The 25,409-nt window shown below is 46.0% G+C and overlaps 1 protein-coding gene across 50 annotated transcripts in view; it reads right to left on the bottom strand.

Moving 5' to 3' along the window:
* MADD (MAP kinase activating death domain) overlaps positions 1-25,409 on the bottom strand; it is a 60,138-nt gene that overhangs the window by 20,873 nt on the left and 13,856 nt on the right. For 2 of the 50 annotated variants that reach the window (XM_063782919.1, XM_054661318.2), the window contains exons 11-26: positions 25,006-25,109; positions 24,722-24,912; positions 24,093-24,346; positions 23,701-23,840; positions 22,751-22,852; positions 20,253-20,312; positions 19,787-19,889; positions 19,227-19,413; positions 18,981-19,131; positions 18,464-18,670; positions 16,689-16,742; positions 15,305-15,405; positions 13,713-13,796; positions 13,237-13,395; positions 533-641; positions 190-252 (exon numbers count right to left, since the gene is read on the bottom strand). In XM_063782919.1, the coding sequence (XP_063638989.1) occupies positions 190-252; positions 533-641; positions 13,237-13,395; positions 13,713-13,796; positions 15,305-15,405; positions 16,689-16,742; positions 18,464-18,670; positions 18,981-19,131; positions 19,227-19,413; positions 19,787-19,889; positions 20,253-20,312; positions 22,751-22,852; positions 23,701-23,840; positions 24,093-24,346; positions 24,722-24,912; positions 25,006-25,109 (2,069 nt within the window). The remainder of the gene's footprint in view (positions 1-189; positions 253-532; positions 642-13,236; positions 13,396-13,712; positions 13,797-15,304; positions 15,406-16,688; positions 16,743-18,463; positions 18,671-18,980; positions 19,132-19,226; positions 19,414-19,786; positions 19,890-20,252; positions 20,313-22,750; positions 22,853-23,700; positions 23,841-24,092; positions 24,347-24,721; positions 24,913-25,005; positions 25,110-25,409) is intronic. The other 48 variants (XM_054661295.2, XM_054661320.2, XM_054661308.2 and 45 more) reach the window with 33 other exon arrangements.

The raw sequence follows: 25,409 nt of genomic DNA, 5'->3' as shown, positions 1-25,409 counted from the left end.
TAGCTGCCAAACAAAAATAAAGAGTAAAGTCCAGATAAAAGGGAATAATTACAAATTCCAGGGCAAAGGAAACACAATCTGTCTACCCCAGATCGAACATGCCTGCCACCAGCCCCAGATGCCTCCAAGTAAGGCCCAGTCCCTCCCAAGGAGGAGGAATGAACACAGCACACAAATAAATGTGGTTACTTATAGAAAAGGTCTCCATAGCTGCATCCTCTAACTGGTCCCACATGGATCCTTTGTCCCTTCCTGCCAATTTGAGAGCAGGAAGGACCATGGTAGCAAGAAAGGAAAGAAAGGAAGACAGAAAGGCAGAGGCTGTTGATTAACATCAAAACCCAATCTTGTGCAGTTTTCACCCACTGCTTGTTCTGGACCCAGTAAGTCGCTTGCTTCAGGTATAAAACTGCTATCTAATGTTAGCATTAAGATCAGTAGAAAGACAACCAGCTACTTGTTCAGTGTGACCCTCTCCCCTGGCTGAGTCAGCTTTCTCCAGTGCAAAGGGCCTTCCCAGTGTGTTTCTCACCTAGGAGTCCCTCATAGAGATAGACTCGCTGGCTCACATCTTCAGAAGTACGAATGGGGCTGCCTGCCAGCTTCTCCTTTATGCTTGGCTTCAAGCTGTGGGCTTTACCCTAGAGAGAAGAGGTGATAGGTCAGTGGCCAGAGGTAGCAATGAATAGAGACAAAGGAAACCACGCATTTCACTAAGAGGCTCTCACACCAGTCACCATCCATTAGCAACATAAACTCCAGTACCCCTGCTTCTGCAAGTCCACTTACGCTGCTTTCTGTTACTGCCTTCTAAACTATACAATAAAGTTTTCATTTTTGACTTATCTTTACTCCTTAGTCTCTGTAAGGTTATTTTCTCTTTAAAGCAACAAAAACAACAATCAGATTAATTCTCTGTATAGCAACATAACACAGCAGAAAGAACCCAGGGTTTGCCATCAGACTGACCAAAGTTCAGATCCGTGCCTCTTATTAGCTGTGTGACCTTAGGTACAGAAATCAGCTTCTCTGAGCCTCATTTTCCTTATCTGTCAAAGGAAGGTTATAATACCTACCTCATAGGACTACTTTACAAGAATTAAATTTGAAGATACATATAAGGCACCTAACAGTACCTAGCACCTGGCCAGTAACTGAGAAATGTTCATTTCTTCTTTCCTATCAACTCTTACTGACCCTAAAAAATATCACTAACTTCATCTGCTACTTCTGAGTAGATTTTCTATTCATTAAAAGATTTTCAGCTGGGTGCAGTGGCTCACGCCTGTAATCCCAACACTTTGGGAGGCCAAGGTGGTTGGGATCACCACGTCAGGAGATTGAGACCATCCTGGCTAACATGGTGAAACCCTGTCTCTATTAAAAATACAAAAAATTAGCTGGGTGTGGTGGCATGCACCTATAGTCCCAGCTACTCGGGAGGCTAAGGCAGGAGAATCGCTTGAACCCTGGAGGCAGAGGTTGCAGTGAGCCAAGATTGCACCACTGCACTCCAGCTTGGGTGACAGAGTGAGACTCCAGCTTGGGTGACAGAATGAGACTCCATCTCACCAAAAAAAAAAAAAAAAAAAAGATTTTCAACTAGATCAGAGGTAGGTAATATCATGCCATTTCACAACACATGAAATAGAGTAAGTAGAGAGGCAACTGATCAAAGGTTATTGGGTAAGACCTAATCAGTGTGACTAAATACCAGTCTCCTGGTTCACAGCCCAATATTTTACTAAATGGAGCACGTGACTTTATATAATTTATTTCTTATTAAAACAGCCTTGTTTGAGCAAAAAATTTAGGTCGCTACACTCAGCAGCTCTGTATAAAGAGCCCTTGCTCACCAGCATAGAACAAATATGAATTTGTCCCAGAAAGATGCCAGAAAAGGTAGCACACTGAAGCTGAATGGCTTCCTGCAAGACCGATACTCCATCATACCTATTTTAATACATTTGGAATTAAAACACACTGGAATAATTTCAAATACTCTTATTAAAGCAGCTCACTTTGGCCAGGCATGATAGCTCACATCTATAGTCCTGGCACTTTGGTAGGATGAAACAGGAGGATCACTTAAGCCCAGAAGTTCAAGACCAGCCTGGGCAACATAGCAAGACCCTGTTTCTACCAAAAAAAAAAAAAAAGTATAAAAATCTCAGCCAGGAGGGATGGTGCATGCCTACAGTCCCAGCTACTTGGGAGGCTGAGGTGGGTGGATTGCTTGAGCCCAGAAGTTTGAGGCTGGAGTAAGCCATGACTGCACCAAGCCATGACTGCACCCTGCACTGCAGTCTGGGCACCAGAGCAAGACCTTGTCTCAAAAGTAAATAAATAAATATTTTTAAAAAGTAACAACAACAAAAAAAACAGCCTAGGGGAGTAATGTCAGCAAGATGGCCGAGCAGCCCCTAAAGCACATCCCCCTCACAAAGAGAAGTAGAGTAATAAACAGCTATACTTTTAACAAAAATAACTGAGGGAGACCGTGGGGGTGCATCAGAAGGGTGACAGGAATGCTGATGAGCACAGAAACTCAGGATGGCCACATAGAGAACAGATGGCAATATCAGGCCTCCCCCCCATCCCCCTTCCCCCATCTAGGATCAGCTGGGAACAAGGAGGAACTTCTCCCCACAGCAAGGAAGTAAGCAAGACAATTCTAGAAACTGCCACCAGCACCTTGGACACCTACAGACTTCACCACTGGCTTCCCTACAGTCCTCTAGGCACTAAGCCCAGCTGAAGGAGCTGCCTGGAGTCCATACAGCTGTGCTCCCTCCAGAGAAGGAGCCAATACTATGCGCCAGCCCCTGTGGCCTGTGCAGCTACTGTGCTATGCCATCTTGGAAGTGGAGCTACAGTGGGATTGTTTTTTGCTCTGGGGACAGATGGCCACAGCTCCCCTTCATTCCTGAGGCTAAGCCACCAACAAACCACTCTAGCCTGATGTCTTGACAATCTAAGCCAAGCTGTGAGCAGCTATTACATGATTCCCCAAGAGGCCAAGTGGAGGCAGAGCCACTCCACCTACCCCTCCCCACTCCCCTTGGGCTGCAGCTGAAGCAGTACCCTATCCACTAGGAAAACAGTACTTAGACTGCTCAGAGCAGTCAGGCCTCCCTGGTGCCTAAGGTGAAGAAGCAATCTGTATCCCAGGGAATGGTGCCTTGGCCACCCAGGGCAGTCATGCATCCTAGCACCTAACTTGAAGCGGCACCCTGCATTCCAAGGATACTGTGCCTGGGTCACCCAGAACAGTCATGCCCACACTAGGCCTGTGCTAAAGCAGCACATTGTCCCCAGGGGAATTGGTGGCTGGCCAAGCTGAGCAGCTACGCATTCCAGGGCTGAGCTGACACAGTACCCCATGTCCCAGGAAACAGAGCAGTGGCTGAGCTGAGATACCTTGCCCTAGCCAAACAACTCCAGTACCCTGCTTCCCTGGAACTGGACTTGCCCCTAGAGTCTGAGCTGCTAAGATACCCTCTTCCTGGGGAGTGGAGTCATTGCTGTGCTGCTCCCTGACCCCCAGGGCCCAAATGACAGCTGTGCTCTGCCATGCTGGGGTATTCGCTGCCATTGCACTTGGCTTCACAGAGTCTAGGATACAGCCAAGCCCCACCATCCTGGAGTCTAGAGTCACTACTACATGGTGCCTCATTCCGTGGGACCTGAGCTGCCACTGAGCCCTATTGGCTCAGATCCCTGAATTGCAGCTGTACCCTGCTCCCTAGGCCCAAACCTCCAGAGCACCACTTCTTCCACAGAGTAAGGCCAGTGCTATGGCCTATCCCCCAGTATTAGAATCACAGTTATGAGCCAGTCCCCTGGGCCTGAGCTGCTAGCGGGTGCCTCAGATCCTGGCTCTGTGGGCAACCTACATCCAACCTTGCCACAGAGAGCAAATCTGTACCCCAATACCCAGGTGCCACAATAGGTTTGTGAGACCCTAAGCCTGGAAACCTGACTCCACAGCTACTCCACGCATCTGTACCTGGAACCCAGTGCCTCTGCAGCTGCTTGTAGGCCATGTCAGTCAGACCTGACACCAAGAGGGATTCTCTTGGCTGAGTCACTCCATTGTGAGGAAAATGAGAATAGGAGGACTCCAAAACTCCTTGACACCAAGGATATTAACAACATATACCACCACTGCCACTGCCACACTTCTATAGCCTAGGACTCTTGAGGCACCCATAGTTATTGCTCATGTTGAATGCAGCTGAAGAAGCTACACAGAAAACATACCACTACATCTATCCAGAAACAGAGTTGCCATACCCTTCCCAACTGGCACACTAAAACCCAACTGCATGTGAAAGTCTTTCTCTTTGAAAGCCACTCCAGAGAGTTTGGAAGAAGTGACTGTTCTGCCAGATGTGGGGTATCAACACAGAGACATAAGAAACATGAAAAAAAACAAGGACATATGACTCCACCACAGGAACATAATAACTCTTTGGTAATAGACCCCAATGAAAAGGAAATCAATTAATTGCCAGAAAATAAATTAAAAGTAATGATCTTAAGGAAATGCAATGAGATACAAGAAAATACAGATAGATGATTCAACAAAATCAGAAAAACAGTTCATGATATGAATTAGAAATTCAACAAAGAGATAAAAATCATAACAAAAAACCAAACAGAAATCTTGCAACTGAATAATTCAATGAACAAAGTTTAAAAAATACAATAGAGGGCCAGGCGTGGGGGCTCACGCCTGTAATCCCAACACTTTGGGAGGTGAGGTGGGTGGATCGCCTGAGGTTGGGAGCTCAAGGCCAGCCGAAGCAACATGGAGAAACCCCGTCCCTATTAAAAAATACAAAATTAGCCAGGTGTGGTGGTGCATGCCTGTAATCCCAGCTACTTGGGAGGCTGAGGCAGGAGAATTGCTTTAACCCACGAGTCAGAGGTTGCGGTGAGCCGAGATAGTGCCATTGCATTCCAGCCTAGGCAACATGAGCGAAACTCCGTCTCAAAAAAAAAAAAGGAAAAAATACAATAGAGAACTACAACAGCAGACTTGATCAAGCAGAAGAATGACTCTACATTTGAAGATAAGTCATTCGAAATTAGTCAGAGGGAAAAAAATAAGAATGGAAAACAGTCAAGAAGGTCTACAACACTTAGGGGATCTTACTAAGTAAACAAATATTCATATTATTGGATTTCCAAAGAGAGAAGGGGAAAGGCATAAAAAACTTATTTAATGAAATAATAGCTGAAAACTTCCCAAGTCTGGGGAGAGAGATGGACAGCCAGATCCAGGAAGCTCAAAAGTCCCCAAACAGATTCAACCCAAAAAAGTCCTCTCCAGCCAGATGCGGTGGTGGCTCACGCCTGTAATTCCAGCACTTTGGGAGGCCAAGGCGGGCAGATCATTTGAAGTCAGGAGTTTGAGACCAGCCTGACCAACACGGTGAAATCCTATCTCTACTAAAAATACAAAAAAATTAGCCGAGCGTGGTGGTGCATGCCTGTAATCCCAGCTACTCAGGAAGCTGAGGCAGGAGAAAAGCTTGAACCCAAGCGGCGCAGGTTGCAGTGAGCTGAGATCACACTACTACACTCCAGCCTGGGTGACAGAGCGAGACTGTCTCAAAAAAAAAAAAAAAAAAAAAAAAAAAAGGCCTCTCCAAGGTACATTACAGTCAAATTGTCAAAAGTCAAAGAGAGAATTCTAAAAACAGCCAGAGAAGGCCGGGTGCAGTGGCTCACGCCTGTAATCCCAGCACTTTGGGAGGCCGAGGCAGGCAGATCACGAGGTCAGGAGATCGAGACCATCCTGGCTAACATGGTGAAACCCCGTCTCTACTAAAAATACAAAAAAATTAGCCAGGCATGGTAGCAGGCACCTTAGTCCTAGCTACTCAGGAGGCTGAGGTAGGAGAATGGTGTGAACCCAGGAGGCGGAGCTTGCAGTGAGCCGAGATTGCACCACTGTACTCCAGCCTGGGTGACAGAGTGAGACTCCGTCTCAAAAAAAAAAAAAAAAAAACAGCAAGAGAAAAGTGTTAAGTCACATTTAAGGGAATCTCTATTAAACTAACAGATTTACAAGCCAGTAGAGAATGGGATGATATATTCAAAGCGCTGCAAGAAAAAGATTCTCAGTCAAGAATACTATACCCAGCAAAGTTGTGCTTCAGAAATGAAGGATAAACTAAGTCTTTCCCAGACATGAAAAAAAATGAGGAAGTCATCACACCCTTACAAGACATGCTCAAGGGAGTCCTACATCTGGAAGTAAAAAGATGATAATTACTATCATGAAAATACACAAAAGTAGGAAATCCACTGGTAGAACAGACACACAAAGAAGAAAAAGAAAAGAATCAAACCTTATCTCTACAGAAAACCACCAAACCATAATGATAAATAAGAGAGGAAGAAACAAAGGACATACAAAATAATCAGAAAACAATTAACAAAACAACAGAAGTAAGTCCACACTATCAATAACAACCTTGAATGTAAATGGATTAAATTCCCTCACTTAAAAGGGGTAGACTGGCTGAATGGATTAAAAAAAAAAAATACTTGACCTAACTATATGCTGCCTACAAGAAACTCATTTCACTAGCAAAGACACATACAGACTGAAAGTGAAGGGATGGAGAAACATATTTCACACAAATAGAAACCAAAAGCAATCAAGAGTAGCTATAATTATATCAGATAAAACAGACTTTATGTCAAAAACTAAAAAGAGGCTGAGCACGGTGGCTCACGCCTGTAATCCCAGCACTTTGGGAGGCCGAAGCAGGCAGATCACAAGGTCAGGCGTTTGAGACCAGCCTGGCCAACATGGTGAAACCCTGTCTTTACTAAAAATACAAAAATTAGCTGGGCGTGGCAGCAGACGCCTGTAGTCCCAGCTACTTGGGAGGCTGAGGCAGGAGATCGCTTGAACCCAGGAGGTGGAGGTTGCAGTGAGCGGAGATCATGCCACTGCACTCCAGCCTGGGCGACAGAGTGAGACTTTGTCTCACACACACAAAAAAAACCTAAAAAGAGACAAAGAAAGTAATTACGTAATAACAACAAGAGGATATAACAATTGCAAATATATATGCATTCAACACAGAACAGCTATATAAAGCAAGTATTATTAGATCTAAAGGGAGAGATACACACCAATACAATAACAGTTGGGGACTTCAATACCCCACTCTCAGCATTGGACAGATCATCTAGACAGAAAATCAACACAGAAATACCGGATTTATACTACATTTTACATTTAGATTGCATTTTAGACCAAATGGACCTAACAGACATTTACAGAACATTCCATTCAACAGGTGTAGAATACACATTCTTTTCATCAACACCCAGAACATTCTCTAGGACAGACCACATATTAGGCCACGAAATAAGTATAATGAGAAATTTAAGAAAACTGAAATCACAGCAAGTATCTTTTCAGACCACAAAGGAACACTGTGCTCTGAAAATTAGAAATAAATAACAAGAAACTTTTAAAATCATACAAATAAATGGAAATTAAACAATATGCTCCTGAGTGACCAATGGGTCAACAAAGAAATTAAGAAGGAAATTTAAAAATTTCTTCACACAAATGAACATAAAAACACAGCATACCAAAACCTATGGGATACACCAAAAGCAGTATTAAGAAAGAAGCTTATAGCAATAAACGTCACATCAAAAAAGTAGGAAGATTTCAAATCAACTTAATGATGCAGCTCAAAGAATTGTGAAAGCAAGAACAAACCAAACCCAAAATTAGAAGAAATAATCAAGATCAGAGCAGAAATAAAACTGAGACTTAAAAAAATAGGCCGGGCGTGGTGGCTCATGCCTATAATCCCAGCATTTTGGGAGGCTGAGATGGGTGGATCACCTTAGGCCAGGAGTTTGAGACCAGCCTGGCCAACATGGCAAAACCCCATCTCTACTAAAAATACAAAAAAAAATTTAGCCGGTTGTGGTGGTGGGCACCTGTAATCTCAGCTACTTGGGAGGCTGAGGCAGAAGAATCACTTGAACCTGGGAGGTGGAGACTGCAGTGAGCCAAGATTGCACCACTGCACTCCAGCCTGGGCAACAAGAGCAAAACTCCATCTCAAAATAAATAAATTAATAATCAACAAAATGAAAAGTTCATCTTTGTAAAGATAAACAAAATCCACAAACCATTAGAGCTAGACTAACCAAAAAAAAAAAAGAGAGAGTGAAAAGACCTCCGCCAAGAAAACACCAAAAACAAAAAAGTAAACATTACAATTGACATCACAGAAAAACAAAAAATCACTGGAGACTATAACTATATGCCAACAAATTAGAAACGGATAAATTTAGACAGACAACCTACCAAGATTTAACCAAGAAACAGAAACCTGAACAGTCCAATTTCAAGTAATGAGATTGAATCTGTAATAAAAAGCTTCCCATCACAGGGCACGGTGGTTCACGCCTATAATCCCAGCACTTTGGGAGGCTGAGGCGGGCAGATCACTTGAGGCCTGGAGTTCAAGACTAGCCTGGCCAACGTGGTGAAACTCTGTCTCTACTAAAAATACAAAAATTAGCCAGGCATGGTGGTGAATACCTGTAATCCCAGCTACTCAAGAGGCTGAGGTATGAGAATTGCTTGAACCTGGGAGGCAGAGGTTGCAGTGAGCCAACATCACACCATTGCACTCCAGCCCGAGCAACAGAGCAAGACTCTGTCTCAAAGAAAAAAAGCTGGGCGCAGTGGCTCACGCCTGTAATCCCAGCACTTTGGGGGGGGCGGTGGATCACTTGAGGTCAGGAGTTTGAGACCACCCTGGCCAACACGGTGAAACCCTGTCTCTACTGAAAATACAAAAATTAGCCAGGAGTGGTCGTGAGCGCCTGTAATCCCAGCTACTTGGGAGACTGAGGCAGGAGAACTGCTTGAACCCGGGAGGCAGGGGTAGCAGTGAGCCGAGATCGCACAACTGCACTCCAGCCTGGGCAACAGAGCAAGACTCCATCTTAAAAAAAAAAAAAAAAAAAGAAAGAAAAAAGAAAAGAAAGCCTCAGGACCCAATAGCTTCAATGCAGAATTCTAAAAACATTTAAAGAAGAACGAATACCAAATACAAAAGTATTTGATAAAAGTCAACATTCCTTCATGATAAAAGCTCTCAACAAGTTAGGTACAGAGCGAACATACCTCAAAACAATAAAAGTCATATATGACAAACCCACAACCAACATCATACTGAATGGGGAAAGATGAAAGTTTTTCCTCTACAATCTGTAGCAAGACAAGGATGTCTACTTCCACCACTTTTATTCAACTGGAAATGCTAATCAAAGCAATTGGCCAGAGAAAGAAATAAAGGGCATCCAACTTGGACAGAAGGAAGTCAAACTGTCCCTAAAATTAGGCTGGGTGTTGTGCTTCACACCTGTTAATCCTAGCATTTTGGGTGGCCAAGGTGGGTGGACTGCTTGAGCCCAGGAGTTCTAGACCAGCCTGGGCAACATGGCAACACCTTGTCTCTACAAAGAATACAAAAATCAGCTGGGCATGGTGGTGCATGCCTACAGTCCCAGCTACTCAGGAGACTGAGATGGAAGGACTGCTTGAGCCCGGGAGGTGGAGGTTGCAGTGAGCTGATACTGCACCACTGCACTATTCCAGCCTGGTTCCATCTTAAAAAAAAAAAAAAAAAAAAAGAAAGAAAGCCCTGAAATCTCCACTAGAAAACTCAGAACTAATAAGTGAATTCAATAAACTTGCAGGATACAAAATCAACATAAAAATCAGTAGTGTGTCTATATACCAACAATAAAATAGCAGAAAAAGAAATCAAGAAGGCAATCTCATTTACGATAGCCACAAATTAATGCCCTAAGAATAAATTCTTAGGAGAAATTTATCTTTTATGAAGGAGGTAAAAGATCTCCATGAGGAAAAATAAAAAACACTGATGTAAGAAAGAGTATAGGGAAAAAATGGAAAGATATACCATGTTCATGGATTGGACGAATATTGTGAAAATGACCATACTACCAAAAGTGATCTACAGATTCAATGCAATCCGTACCAAAATACCAATGGTATTCTTCACAGAAATAGAAAAAACAATCCTAAAATTCATATGGAACCACAAAAGACCCGATAGCCAAAACAATCCTGGACAAAAAGGAATCACACTACTAGACTTCAAAATATAAGACAAAGCTATAGTAACCATAACTGCATGCTACTGGCATAAAAAACAGACCCATAGACCAATGGAACAGAATAGAGAACCCAGAAAGAAATCCATATATTTATAGCCAACTGTTTTTTGACAAAGGAACCAAGAATATTCACTGGGGTTAGGGACAGTCTCTTCAATAAATGCTGCTCATAAAACTTGATATCCATTATTCAGAAAAATAAAACTAGACCCCTAGCTCTCACCATATAGAAAAATCAACACAAAATGGATTAAAGACTTAACTGTAAGACCCAAAACTATAAAACTACTAGAAGAAAACGTAGCAGAAATGCTTCAGGACATTGGTCTGGGCAAAAAGTTTATGGAGACCTCAAAAGTACAGGCAACAAAAGCAAAAACAGGATTATATTAAACTAAAAAGCTTCTACACAACAAAGGACACGATGAAATGAGTGAAGAGACAGTCTGCAGAATGGGAGAAAATATTTACAAACTATTCATCTGACAAGGGATTAATAGCCAGAATATACAAGAAAGAAAAAACTGAACAGCAAAAAAACACAAATAATCTATTTAAAAATGGGCAAATGAGCTGAATAGATCTCTCTCAAAAGAAGACATACAAATGGCTAACAGGTGTTTTGGAATAATGGGCCTCTACACAGGCCTTGAAGCCAAACTGCTGTAGATGGTTCTCACTGCCGCTTCCATTTATGAGAAACTGATGGTTGCTATCTTCACAGTTATGCGGCTGAAGAGTACAAGCAAGCACTGAGATGTCTTATAGTGAAAAGTTCAGAAGATGCTCAAGGTGGAGGATTTTCTTCTAAGCGAAGAGAAGTAATTTTCCTATTACTCTGGCTCCTTCCACCACAAATGTCATCCTTATTGGTTTGAAAAGCATCTAAAAGTAAACAGGAAGTATAGCAGGCTAGCCCCATTGCCAATTTAATTTTTACGATCCATGGTTAGATTTTGTGGTGAAGGTTGAACTAATATGTAAGGAAGGCCGGGCGCGGTGGCTCATGCCTGTAATCCCAGCATTTTGGGAGGCCGAGGTGGGCAGATCACAAGGTCAGGAGATTGAGACCATCCTGGCTAACACGGTGAAACCCCGTCTCTCCTAAAAATACAAAAAATTAGCCGGGCATGGTGCTGGGCGCCTGTAGTCCCAGCTACTCGGGAGGCTGAGGAAGGAGAATGGTGTGAACCTGGGAGGTGGAGATTGCAGTGAGCCAAGATCGCGCCACTGCACTCCAGCCTGGGCGACAGAGCAAGATTCTATCTCAAAAAAAAAAAAAAAAAAAAAAGAAAGAAAGAAAGAAAAGAAAAGAAAACATTATTGAAAACCCCTGGCCGGGAGCAGTGGCTCACGCCTGTAATCCCAGCACTTTGGTAGGCCAAGGCGAGCAGATCACGAAGTCAGGAGATCAAGACCATCCTGGCTAACATGGTGAAACCCCATCTCCACTAAAAATACAAAAAATTAGCTGGGCGTGGTGGCGGGCACCCTTAGTCCCAGCTACTTGGGAGGCTGAGGCAAGAGAAGAGTGTGAACCCGGGAGGCGGAGCTTGCCATGAGCCGAGATCGCACCACTGCACTCCAGCCTGGGTGACACAGCGAGACTCCATCTCAAAAAAAAAGAAAAGAAAAGAAAAGAAAAGAAAACCCCTAATAAACTGTCAGCACAAAAGAAAAATCAATCACTCAATCAGCCAATCAGTCTGTTCAGACTCAGAGAGAGTTAAGGCCCATTAACTTGAGTAGCCTCTCAGTCCTATTCCCAATCTTCACTCTGGGAGGTCACTGACTCTATTAAAAACACACATACAGAAGGCTCTGGGGGTGGGAATGATAACCAGTTTTAAATAGTTGGTTTCATTTAACTTTTATCTTCCTTTCTCCCCATAGGCCTTAAAGATAAGGACCTATGCGTATAAGCTCTTGTAGAGAACATCCATTCTCATCTCTGTTTAATAAAGTAACAAGTCTATCAGTGTTTTAACACAGCCTATAGAGGCACATACACATTAAAAAGCAGAGGCTGGGCACAGTGGCTCATGCCACTTTAAGAGGCCAAGGCAGGAGGCTCACTTAACCCAGGAGCTTGAGACTGGCCTAGACAACAGAGGGAAACCCCATCTCTACAAAAAACTAAAAAATTAGCCAGGCATGGTGGTGTATGCCTGCAGTCCCAGCTACTTGGGAGGCTGAGGTGGGAGGATCACTTGAGCCTAACAGGTCAAAGCTGCAGTGAGCAGTGACTGTGCCACTACACTCCAGCCTGGGCAACAGAGTGAGACCCTGTGTAAAAAAACAAACAAACAAACAAACAAACAAACAAAAAAACAGATGTCTACGGCAAGGACTAAAAAGAATTCATCTCCTTCCAGCTGATCATGGGCTTACTGTGTGATCTAGGGAAGTTCTTTTTTCCTAAGGCATTGTTCCCCTCACCTATTAGAAGAGACTACTCACAGCAATATAGTGAATCACAAACTTCTTGAGTAGAAACCTTGCCTTTTTCATCCCTATTTCTTTAGCACAAAATCTGGCACTTAGTAAATCACTTCATGGATGTTTATTAATGAATGAAAACTTCAAATAACTGTTAGGAATATACTAAAATAAAATGCTATTTTATTTATAAATAGAGCAGTGACCAAAATAAAACTGGATAGTCCATAGAAATAGGCAGACTGGTACTAAACGAGAGCTGTAATTGTCCTGACATTGCCACAAAGGTATTACTTTGCCTGTGTTAAACCTGGGGGTTAATACTACATAGGATTCAAAGCCCTTACGTGACTGGGCACGGAGCCTAACTCATCAATGATTCAGGAGAGGGTTCTAAAAGCCCCAGATCGTGAGTCAAATGACTCTGAACAAAGCCTTAAGAAATGTTTTCCTTAAAGCCAAATATAAGAAGATTACCTCTTCCTTATTTAACCTTTACCTCTTTAGTGTCTCTTAACTTTCATTCTTTTCTAGCCTGCTTCCCTCCCCCATTAAAGAAATGGTTTTCTTTTGTTAATAAACAAAGCTTACAAAGATGGTGCTTGTGGCAGAGTTGGTCTCAATTTCACTATCAGACAAAGTGCCCCGAGAGCTTGCCAGGTGAACACTGCCCTCGCCACCTGGTCCATCACCTGCATTGCTGCTCAAGTCACTGTCAGCTCCAAGGGTCTCTCCAGAGCTATTACTCACCTGGAAAGGAAAAAAGGTAGTAAGAGACAGTCCCCAGGGATGGGCCCCAGAAATACCAAGCTGTTAGAGCTCCCTGCCACCATAAAAAAGTATTAAATTTCAAAGGTGTGTCAGATAGCCTCTGGAAGTACCTTCTTTATAAGATGAGAAGCTCTGGGTGAAATCTCGTATACACATACCTATGATGGTAAACATCTCCACCATGAGAACCATGCTGACCTGAGACTCAGAGCAGCCTCCAAAGAGAAAGTAGCACCCTTTTCCAAAGGGGAAATCCACACCCCACCCACCAAGATGCCAGTGTGGTGTTCCCCTACCACGGTGCTAACTTCAGAATCCTGACTTGAGCTGCGGATCATAACAGCTGGACTCACGCCAATGACAGAGTCTTGATCAGTCCTCTGAAACAAGACACAGGAACATTAGGGGAGGTGTCCAATCTCCTCTCAGTTTCCCACAGAAATACTGTACCTTTTTCTTTCTCCCCATCCCCACCCTTCTGTTATCATCCTTAGAGAAGTCACGAGCAACTTTTGTTTCCAGAATATAAAATACGTACAACTTATGTAATAAAAAAAAGAAATAGGCCGGGCACAGTGGCTCACGCCTGTAGTCCTAGCACTTTGGGAGGCTGAGGTGGGAGGATCATTTCAGCCCAGGAGTTGGAGACCAGGCTGGGCAACATGGTGAAACCCCATCTCTACAAAAAATACACAAACTTAGCCAGGCATGGTGGTGGGCGCCTGTGGTCCCAGATACTCAGGACGCTGAGGTGGGAGCATCACTTGAGCCCAGGAGTTTGAGGCTGCAGTGAGCAGAGAGCACACCACTGCTCTCCAGCTGCAGCGACAGAATGAGACCCTGTCTCAAAAAAAAAAAAACAAAAAAACAAAAAACAATGCGTTAAAGAAGTACATGCTCACTGTAGAAAATACATGAAAGAATAAGGAAATAAGAACAAGCTGTAAATCTACCTCCCACGTTAACCACTGTTTTTAGTATATTTCCTTTCAGTTTTTTCTCAATACATTTTAAAAATAAAATTGGAGTCACACTATAGGTAGCTTTGTTAAACAGTTTCCCATGTCACTAAATTTTTGAAAACACAATCTTTAATGGATACTAATATTGCATTACATGGATCTATTATACTTATTTAATAATTCCCTTATCATTAGTTATTTATGTTGTTTTGAGGTTGTTCATTTTTTTTTTTTTTTTTTTTTTTGAGACGGAGTCTCACTCTGTGGCACAGGCTGGAGTGCAGTGGTGCAATCTCAGCTCGCTGCAACCTCTGCCTCCCGGGTTCCAGTGATTCTCCTGCCTCAGCCTCCTAAGTAGCTGGGATTACAGGTGCCCGCCACCACACCCGGCTAACTTTTGTATTTTTAGTAGAGACGGGGTTTCACTACGTTGGCCAGGCTGGTCTCCAACTCCAACTCCTGACCTCAAGTGACCCACCTGCCTCGGCCTCCCAAAGTCCTGTGATTACAGGCATGAACCACCGCACCTGGCTATTTTATTTTTATTTATTTATTTATTTTGAGATGGAGTTTCACCTTTGTTGCCCAGGCTGGAGTGCACCAGCACAATCTCGGCTCACCACAACCTCCGCCCACGGGTTAAAGCATTTCTCCTGCCTCAGCCTCCCGAGTAGCTGGGATTACAGGCATGCGCCACCATGCCTGGCTAATTTTGTATTTTTCATAGGGGCGGGGTTTCACCATGTTGGTCAGGCTGGTCTCGAACTCCCGACCTCAGGTGACCCACCCGCCTCGGCCTCCCAAAGTGCTGGGATTACAAGCATGAGCCACTGTGCCCGGCTGTCTGACTGTTCTATTTTAACTTAAAGAAGTATTCTGAGACAGCATATTTAATACTTGCAAATTTCAACAAGGTTGTCACAAACCTGGGAACTAGACGTCAGGCTCACACCGCTGTCTGCGCTGATCTGGGACTTTTTCTCCTCTGTCTCACCAAGGTCAAAGACAGGTTTGATTACTTCAGGCCCTGAGTAGGGGAAGACTTCTGTTACTCCGTGCACAAAGGCTAGGGGCAGGCTGGTAAAGGGGGTGGGACGGCAGCACAGGCTGTTCCCAGACCTGTTCAGCCCATCCTAGTCACCTTTCCAAGGACTACCCCCAACTCAGGACCCACTGGAAAAAGAGGTCCCCAGATGCCTTAAGAACCAAGTAGGACAAATCAGACCTGGTCTCAATGGGTTCTCCAGCCATCTTCTCAACCTGAGAAAATTCTGAGCAAATCATCTTAAAACAGAGAAGCTCCACAAGGCTGGGCATGGTGGCTCACGACTGTAATCCCGGCACTTTGGGAGGCTGAGGCAGGTAGATCACCTGAAGTCAGGAGTTTGAGACCAGCCTGGCCAACATGATGAAACCCTGTCTCTACCAAAAAATACAAAAATTAGCCGGGCATGGTGGTGCACACCTGTAATCTCAGCTACTCGGGAGGTTGAGGCACGACAATTGCTTGAGCCCTGGAGGCAGAGATTGCAGTGAGGCAAGATCGTACCACTGCACTCCAGCCTGAGCAGCAGAGCAAGACTCAAAAAAAAAAAAAAAAAAGAAAAGCTCCACGAACAAATATCTAAACCACATTCCATGGCACTCAAGAGTCTGAGCTTCACTGGTACCTGAAACCATTTAATGGTCCCCAGGTCCCTTAATGCTTCCCAAACAAATGTGTCTAAAGGAGGTAGAAAAGGTTGGGCCCGATGAGATAAGAAACACCAGCTGTTTTGGTGGGCACTGCCTACCTCCATCCTACAACTTCTATGTTTGAGATGAAAACCACCCCCCTTGTCCCCCACCCACCCACAATGGTATGGCAGAAAGACAGAATGACAGAAAGCAAGAAAGCGTGCCTAGGCAAGCCACCAGAGAGTGGGGCAGCTACAGACTCAACATGGAGGGACAGCAACCATCTCTGCCAACTGTGCCCACAGGCCTTCTAACAGGTGTGGGAGATATCAGCCAATGGGGGGCACTAAAATAGGCAAACATTCTCCCCACCAACTCTGAAGCAACAGAGAACCAAGTTCTGGGGAGTTGTATTCAGTAGACACCTGGTTATAGCCTGATTGACACGAGGGGAGGGGGAAAGAAGCGGCCTACACACACCTAGGAGTCACATGCTACCTACCTGCTGCCATTCCAAACACCCTCTAAGAGCAAATTTGGGGTGGGGCTGACAAAGGGAGCCTGCCCCAACTGGGCCTGGGGAGTTGGCAGGTATGGAGGACTTGGGAACAGGAAAGGGCATTTGTTCCTTACTCTGTTTTTCCAAAGCTTTTTGCTTTTTCACTTCCTGGTGCTTGTTCCACAATTCTACCCCAGATGCAATGCAAGCAGGAGAGAAAGACAGAAAGTCAGAGGCTGGTCAGACAGACGAAATGGAAACCCACCCACCCAAGTCGATTCAGTCTCAGGCACTGGATTACCAACCAAGAGATACAAAGATATCTTCATGGGGAGAAGGGGCAGAAAACAAGAGATCTAACCCCTCCACCCAAACTCATGAACAGATTCCAAATTTCTAATTCCAATCCCAATGTGGCAGTAAAAACCCTGCAGAATGTTAGAGCTGGAAGGGCCCTTAACAAAGCTCCTTCATTTTTGCATGAGGAACTGGTCCTAAAGAGGCTGGACACTTGATCAAGATCATGTAACTTAGGATCCATTTAAACTCCCACCATGCCACACTCTCTCTACCAAATGAGCTGGGGAAGGGCAATTTTTCAGATTCCAGATGAGACAGATGAACACCTCAAGCAGCCAGAGTTTCAGAAGGAAGAACACCAATCTTTGCTTGATTCACTGGACTGAACAAAGGCCAATTCATGCAGGCAGTTAGCATCCCTCCTCATTGCTGCTCAAGAAACCAACTCACCCCTACCTGCCCTACCCACCAGTGATCTGGAAAAATGCCTCCAGTTGAGGTGACAGAGAATATAAAATGGTCAAGACCAGCATCTTCATAGGGAAAAGCAGACAGAATGGCAACCACAGCAATTCTTTTCCTGGAAGGAACTTCAGAGTGTACTTAGTATGATTTCCTCATTTCCCAGATGAAGAGACAAATACCCTGAGAGGTGAAGTTATTTGCCCAAAGTTGCATTCCTAGTTGGAGGCTGATATGGGACTAAAACTCCAGATCTCCAGACTAGCAGGTCAGTACATTTTCTACAACATCACATGAGGCAGGAGAAAGCCAGGAGTTGACTGCTACTAGAATAATATTCTGCTGGCTAGGGAAGTGTAGCTCCCCTAAAAAGGAATCTGGTTCCATGTCACCATTTATGGGAGCATATGGCAACTGCTAATGGCCATGGCAATGAGATGTCAGCTGGAAGCAGAGTGCCTAGGGACCTAGAACCAGAAAAAGAAAGATCCAACCTTGATGACTCAAGGTCAAGCAGGGAGTGAGCCAAACAGAGGTGATGCCTAGAAAGCTCACTAAGGCACTGCCTTTGTGGGAACGGAGAAACACCAAATGTAAACGAGATTATAATCAAGTCCAGTGAAGAAGCGTTTAAAGAACTGACTTGGAAACCTATACCTCAAATCCAGAACCCAGGGAAATGGGGTTGCCAGGCATGCCCCAGAGGAGCACATTCCAGAGGAGTGTAATGGTTGGATGGGAGGACACTGGCTTCAGAGACACAAATGTCATAATTTTATAGCCCAAAGATGCATCTATAAACTTCCTGAGCACTTCCAGGAATTCTCTCCACTATGTGAAGAAATGCAGACGTAAATAAAAGGAGGGGCCAGGAGTACAGCTCACACCCCCTGCAGTAAGCCTCATTGGGCCCTCTAAACAAAACTTACCATTCTTCATCTAAGATACGGGGTGGGGGGTGGCTGTGGATGAAGCATAAAGACTAGAGAAGTACAAAGAAACACCACCAGAAATGGACACAGGCCCCCTTCCCTCTCTAAGAAGCAAAGCATGGGGCAGAGAAAGGCAGGATTCTGGATGAATTGAGGAGAAAGGGATATTTAAGAAGCCAGGACCCCTCCACCACACCAAACACACTGATACGTACCAATAGATGCTATAAAATTTTCTTCCTTTAAACTTCTGGTGTCCAGTTCCTTAGGACCCTTTCCTGTGGCACTTGGTGCCCGAGGTCCCAGCTGGGGAACTCTCAGCTGTGCCATAGCCTTTGGGTCCCCCCGCCCAGCTAGGCCAGGATCCTTGCCAACTGGGGTATTTACACTTTCTGTTGGACTTCTCTTCCGCTTGTCTGGTTCTGAGGGAAAAATATCAAGAGGTCAAGAGAAGTAGTGAGTAGGAATCAAGGCGCAGATATGAGGTGGGAGGAGCCAGGATACAGGAGGGTGTGGAATGGAAGAAGTTCAAGGAAAGATGAGCTGATGTCTTATTTTTCGTAACAAAGAATACCCGCTGCGTATAAACATGCATTAGAAAATAAAATCCCAAAGCCTAATGGGAAGCAGCGTGGCACTGGGAAACGTGTCCTGGGGACACATATATTTTCTCTTCAGGAGACAAGTGGGAGAGTTAGGGATGGCATGGTGCCCAGCAAGTACGATCCCTACCTTTACTATAGTAGTGGGTCTGGGCAATCTCCAAAAGCCCAAAGATGCTGGCCATGCCACCCAGACCCGCGTGGGCATAGGACTGCTCCAAGCTGAGGACTGTACACTTGAGGAGGTCTAACATTCCCTTGTACACCTTCCGACTGATCTCCTGCAACAATAACCCAGGGGCTAGCGTTGGCAAATTGCCTGTGGTGTTCACATCCCTCTCTCCAGTTACTCCGACTCCCTACCCCCAACACTGACCACATCCGGGATGATGTCCTGCCGGGCATCGTCCTCTGACTGCACCATGCGGTTCAGCTTGCTCAGGACAAAGACTCGCAGCTGCTCGCTCTCCAGCAGCCGGCGCACCTTTTTCATGTTGAGCCAGCCAACTCCCTGGCCGTCCAGCACGCTGTGCACCACCTCCTTCAGGAACTGCTGGTTCTCACTACAGGGTCCACACACCGCTTCTGTGGTCATCAGCTCCTTTGCAGAGCACCCCCCACCTTTCACCCAGACTAGATGTCTGCCTCCAGGGATAAAACACAAAGCCATGTCTCTGAATGTCCAAGTGTACCACATCCCCACCTCTCTGGAGCACGCGATTTGTCCAAATACCCACCGCTGCTGAATAACCCCCCTCAACACTGTAAGCTTTCAGTTGCATGGAGATCAAGCCAGAATGAGAAGTGCTGGCAAGAAATTGATTACATCTACCCCATTGAGAGCTTCTCTCCCACTCTTGAGCATCCCTAAAGTTCTGTAGAGGAACCACCCCACCTCTGCCTGAGAACTTTTAAAACAGCTCTACCATTTATTACCTAGAATTGCTGGATCGACCCTGGGGTGATGGAGGTTCTCTTTTCACTGTTGGGCTGTGTTTAATGACAGATGACTTCTGATCCACTAACGCCCTCCTGTTTCCTGTGGCAGGGAAGGCAGGAATGAGAGACATCACTATTGTAGTGCAGGAGCTCATGCCAGCACAGCCCTAAGTAGCCATGTTCCATGCCCGTTCCTCAGAAGGGCTGGGTGAGGGTAGCACCAAGGCATCATACGTAGGTAGAAACCAGCCATGGCAATGTGGAGGAAGTGGGGATGGAGACTCAGGCCACTCCACATGCACCAGCAGCAAGCCCCATGGGCAAGCATGGGCGTCACGGGGGACGGGGCAAGCAGGTCACTCATGTGACGCTGCTTGCTCCATGAGAAGGATGGCCCTCGGGCAGGCACAGAAAATGCTAGAGAAAAAAAAAAGATCATGCACAGCTCACAGGCAAGACCCACCTTCACCACTCCCGGGGCCGGCTTCAGTAACAATCTCCATTAGAGTATTTAGCCCAAATACTGGGACACAAAATACACAATTAGTAGGTGTACCACAATACCGCAACCCCTCTACCCCTCCGAGGAGCAGTAAGCCAGATAATCTGAGCATTCTCCCAAAGCTTGAGGAATGCACATAACCTTGGTTCTTGGGCACCTCAGAGCTGGAAGCCAAGTGACCAGGAGACAACCAAGGCTCTAAGAAAAGACCACCCTTAAAACTGGCCTCTCAAAGCCAGGGGCGGGTAAATGACACAGGGAGCCTTCAGGTACTGAACACACACATGCATGAAACAGGGAACGCTGGTTTTCAGAAAACATCCAGCACAGAGGGCCAGGGGCCTGAGGGTATGTGCAGGGAAGCAACCCATCTTGCAGATGCTGTTGTGGGGAGTGGGGTCAGGGTATGAGGATGGGAGGTGGGTGAGAGGGTAAGTGCAGCAAATGCGACAAAGCATCAGCATGCAATGAAAGAGTTTCAATCGCTCTTCTCTTCAAATGTACCAAATGAAGGCCAGTGACACTGACACCCTTCCATCCTTAGCCTACCCGGCCACATGTGGATTCCCTGGCAGTGCTAGTTCGCTCCTTTCACTGCCAGCTCTGATGTCCCTTTGCCCATTTATCCAATGTTCCCATCCTCACCTAAGAACATGTCTTAGACTCCTGACAACTTTGTTTGTTTCTGTTGGTTTCTTTTAGAGACAGGGTTTCACTCTGTCGTCCAGGCTGGAGTGCACTGGCCTAATTATAGCTCACTGTACCTCAAACTCCTGGGCTCAAATGAACCTCCTGCCTCTGCCCAACAAGTAGCTAGGATGACAGGTGTGAGCTACTGCACCCAAGTAACCTGACATTTTTTACCACTAGGAATGAGAGGTCAGTTAAAGAATACATGAGGTTGGCCGGGTGCGGTGGCTCACGCCTGTAATCCCAACCCTTTGGGAGGCCAAGGCGGGTAGATCACAAGGTCAGGAGATCGAGACCATCCTGGCTAACACGGTGAAACCTTGTCTCTACTAAAAATACAAAAAATTAGGCAGGCGTGGTGGCAGGCGCCTATAGTCCCGGCTGCTCAGGAGGCTGAGGCAGGAGAATGGTGTGAACCCGGGAGGCGGAGCTTGCAGTGAGGCAAGATTGCACCACTGCACTCCAGCCTGGGCAACAGAGTGAGACTCTTGTCTCAAAAAAAAAAAAAAAAAAATACATGAAGTTGCTTCTCACTGCACTTCCTACCACAGTTAAATATTTCGTCATACCATCCAGAGAAAACAAAAAAATCAGGCCAGGTGCAGTGGCTCACACCTGTAATCCTGGCACTTTGGGAGGCCGAGGTGGGCAGATCACTCAAGGTCAGGAGTTCAAGACCAGCCTGGCCAACATGGTGAAACCCCGTCTCTACTAAAAATACAAAAATTAGCCAGGTGAGGTGGTATGTGCCTATAATTCCAACTACACGGGAGGCTGAAGCATGTGAATCGCTTGAGCCTGGATGGCGGCAGTTACAGTGAGCCAAGATCACCACCTTGCACTCCATCCAGCCTGGGTGACGGAGTGACACTGTCTCAGAAAATAAATAAAAAAAAAATCAAATTCAGAAAAGCCCCTGAAACTGTCAGATAGCACAAACCAATTCAAATAAGGTTTTTGTTTTTTGTTTTTTGTTTTTTTAAGACGGAGTCTTGCTCTGTCACCCAGGCTGGAGGGCAGTGGCGCGACCTCGGCTCACTGCAACCTCCGCCTCCTGGATTCAAGCGATTCTCCTGCCTCAGCCTCCCAAGTAGCTGGGATTACAGGTGCGTGACACCAGACATGGCTAACTTTTGTATTTTTATCAGAGACGGGGTTTCGCCATGTTGGTCAGTCTGGTCTCGAACTCCTGACCTCATGATCCACCCGCCTCGGCCTCCCAAAGTGCTGGGATTACAGGCGTGAGCCACCACGCCTGGCTTTCACATAAGGTCTTAACTGCCCCTAGAAACTAACCAATACTACTGGCACACTCATTAAGCCCTGGGTTGACAGGCTTATGAGTGCGTGAGAGGTGAGAGGCTGTGCTCTATGAACGCTGCCAGGCTCTCCATAACCATTCTCTGGTGGGCCAGCTCCTTGGCACGGAATTTGTCCTAAGTTCATGCAGTGGCAACCCAGCAGACGACTGGGGGCAGCTGATGATCCCTATGTTAATCATACACCCTGACAGGGTCCTCCCGCGAAGCAGCAGTAATCCCACAGTTGCCATTGTCCTAAATGACATAACAGGGCCGTCTCTAGCTACAAAGATGGTTTCCATCTGACAACCATCAGAGCCCAGGATGTGTGGTGAAAGCCATGAGGAGCAACATGAGGGACGACAACCAGGTCAAAGGATTCAGCAGATGCAGGGCTCCTGACATGAACCCACAGCCCGAAACATCTCCCGGAGAAACCTGGCTTGGCAAAAGGAAGGCTGTAGTTACCTTTCAGACTGGGGAAGGGCGTGGCCTTCTCTCGGGCACCTTTGGTGGGCAGTGTGAGGTTTGAAAGACTGAAGCTGGTACTGTGGTTCCGATAGAGGCTGCCTATCAAGGGGAGGGTGCAAGAGCGATGACTTGGCAGAGTAAGTAATCAAAGCAGTAGACTAATGACTATCAGCATCTGCACCTCCCTCCTTTTCAAACACAATCCCAGTTTGGTGGATCAGATCATCTCTGATCTGTCTTAGAAAGGATCAAGTCTAACTCCAGGCAAACAATGGAGCCACTGCCAGGATCAGCCAAAACCCAGTAACAGCTTTCTCTGTCCACCTCACATGATAATATCCAAGTGTCTCATCCACTGCTACACAGCATGAAAGCTGGCAGTTAACAGGCTTCTGGTCTGAAGCTGGCACTGTCCCTCCCTGGCTGCTGAAGAAACTCACAATCACAGGGATCCTCTACGTTGGCTCTCTCTAGTCCATGGTCTGTCTTCAATCTTTAGCTGATACAACCCTGCACTGCTGGGAATACTATTTAAGCACAAAATTCAATCTCATATCGATTTCAAAGCACATTCATGGAAGAGTCCGTTATGAGGCAAAGATGATACCAGATATGGACTCAAATCAAATTTGACCAGAGTATTTCCACAAAATATAAGTACAAGTGTGTGATTTTGAATTTACTGCCTGTTTTCCAGTTACCCATCCAGCTGTCTTACCTGAAATAGACTGAAATGTCCAGGCATAATGATAATGACTAATCTGTCCCTGTCCTTTACTGACCTCACTTGAAAACGCCTTATTCAGTATCACCCAAATGACTGGATTAGGGCTTGCTAATGCCAACCTTGGCCTACATGTGAAGTTCTAAGCAACATTTGCCATAGTCAGGCTCTGCTGAAGAGGAAATGGAACACAGGAGTGAGAGAGACAGCTGAAGGCACTTACTGGCAAAAGACATGATGCCCCCGAAGCCCTCGGTGCTGGTGTTGGAGACGGTGGAGTTGGGAGAGCTTGCCCGAGAGTCTGACTCTGCATCTGAGTCACTTGCCAGTCTCAAGCTGTTGGGCCGCAGCAGCTTTTGAGCCCTTGAATGCACAGAGGCACCTATGATCCCCAGGCAGGGGTACCTGATCTTGGGAGTATGGGCCATAATTATGCTATACTACAGTTGCCACTCCCTTCCCGTAATTCCTAAGCCCCTGGATCAAAACACCATCCTCTGGGGATGGCAGGACCACGAGAGCAGACTTCTCAGACTTTCTGATTAACCCTTGCCCAGGGTCCACTGAGGTGAGGTCCTTCAGTCACCCATCTAGAAGGGATCCCCAGGCTCTCACCGATTGCCACTGACATGTTGGCTGAATCGGGGAGTGTAACTTTCCCCCTGCTCATCCTCATCTTCCTCAGGGGGAAAGCCATATTGGGGCTCGAAGTATGGATTGTCATAGATTCGCCGGCGCACTGACCCCTCTCCAATTTCTGCCTGACGTCTGTCCACGTTCGATTTGCCAATGCTGGGAGGCACGGAAGGGAGGGGCTTGGAGACGCCTACTGCTGCCTTATCATCCATCTCCGTAGAGTCAGCAGGTTCCTAAAGGCCGCATGAAATTAAAAGTGGTTACCTGGTGCCCAATGGTACCTTCCTGTAATCCCAGTTTGGCAGGGCTGGACCAGGCCTGTCAGATTTCTAGCCTAAGGAATGTGTGGGAAATGATCTCTGTAGCACCCGTTCTCTGTCCCCACAAACTATATAAGGGGGATCATAGCTGTACCCTGAACAAAGCCTGATGACCTCCTTTTGGGGTCAAAAGTAGGTCTCTTAGGCTCTAAGCTCTAGGGCCCATGAAGAGGAAGATGAGAAAACTGTGTGAGAAGCAGCAAATGAATAGCTACAGCCTGGCTTTCCTAATAGATGAGGCCCACATCCCAGGCCATGGTTCTCACTCATCCACCGCTCCTCACTTACAGAGTTGGCTCCGTGGATGACAGTGCTGGGGCTGCTGCTGGCTGTGGTGCTAGAGCTGGAGCGCAGTGGGGGGTTTTCCTGAGAGTTCTCACTGTCTGGGCCAGGCTCTGCTGCTTCCTTCTGATTCTGCAGCTCGTCAATCTCCACCTCGCTGGCATCCCCCAGTGCTGCATGTGTCAGAGGGTCCACATCTGCCAAAATCCAAGGGAGGCAGGTACAGACCACTCCATCCTTGGGCCCCCAACCCCTGCCCAGGGCTGGCCAATCTCCCCAAGCACACTTACTGGGAGTATCACCATTAATGTCACATTTCATCATTTCACTGACAAAGTCACCAAGGGAGGAGTAAGAAGAGCTTGAATCGTCATAATCCATACTATCACTGCCACTGCAGAGTGAAGTGCATAAAAAACAAATAAAACAGAAAGGGGCAGGGAGAACACCTACAATCAGCACCAGGAAAAATAAAAGGGGGAGCACTCCGAACTCAAGGCCAGGGAACAAATCAAATAAAGAAGCCAAGAAAAACAGTCAACCAAAGCATAAAGACTGATATGGGGGCCGGGACAGTGGCCCATGCCTGTAATCCCAGCACTTTGGGATGCTAAGGCGGGTGGATCACCTGAGGTCTGGAGTTTGAGACCAGCCTGGCAAACATGGTGAAACACCATCTCTACTAAAAATACAA

This window comes from Pan troglodytes, chromosome 9 (genome assembly GCF_028858775.2).
Source record: "Pan troglodytes isolate AG18354 chromosome 9, NHGRI_mPanTro3-v2.0_pri, whole genome shotgun sequence".
Lineage (NCBI taxonomy): Eukaryota > Metazoa > Chordata > Mammalia > Primates > Hominidae > Pan > Pan troglodytes.
The sequence above is the reverse complement of the archived record's forward strand: the minus strand, read 5'-3'. Positions and strand labels throughout refer to the sequence as shown.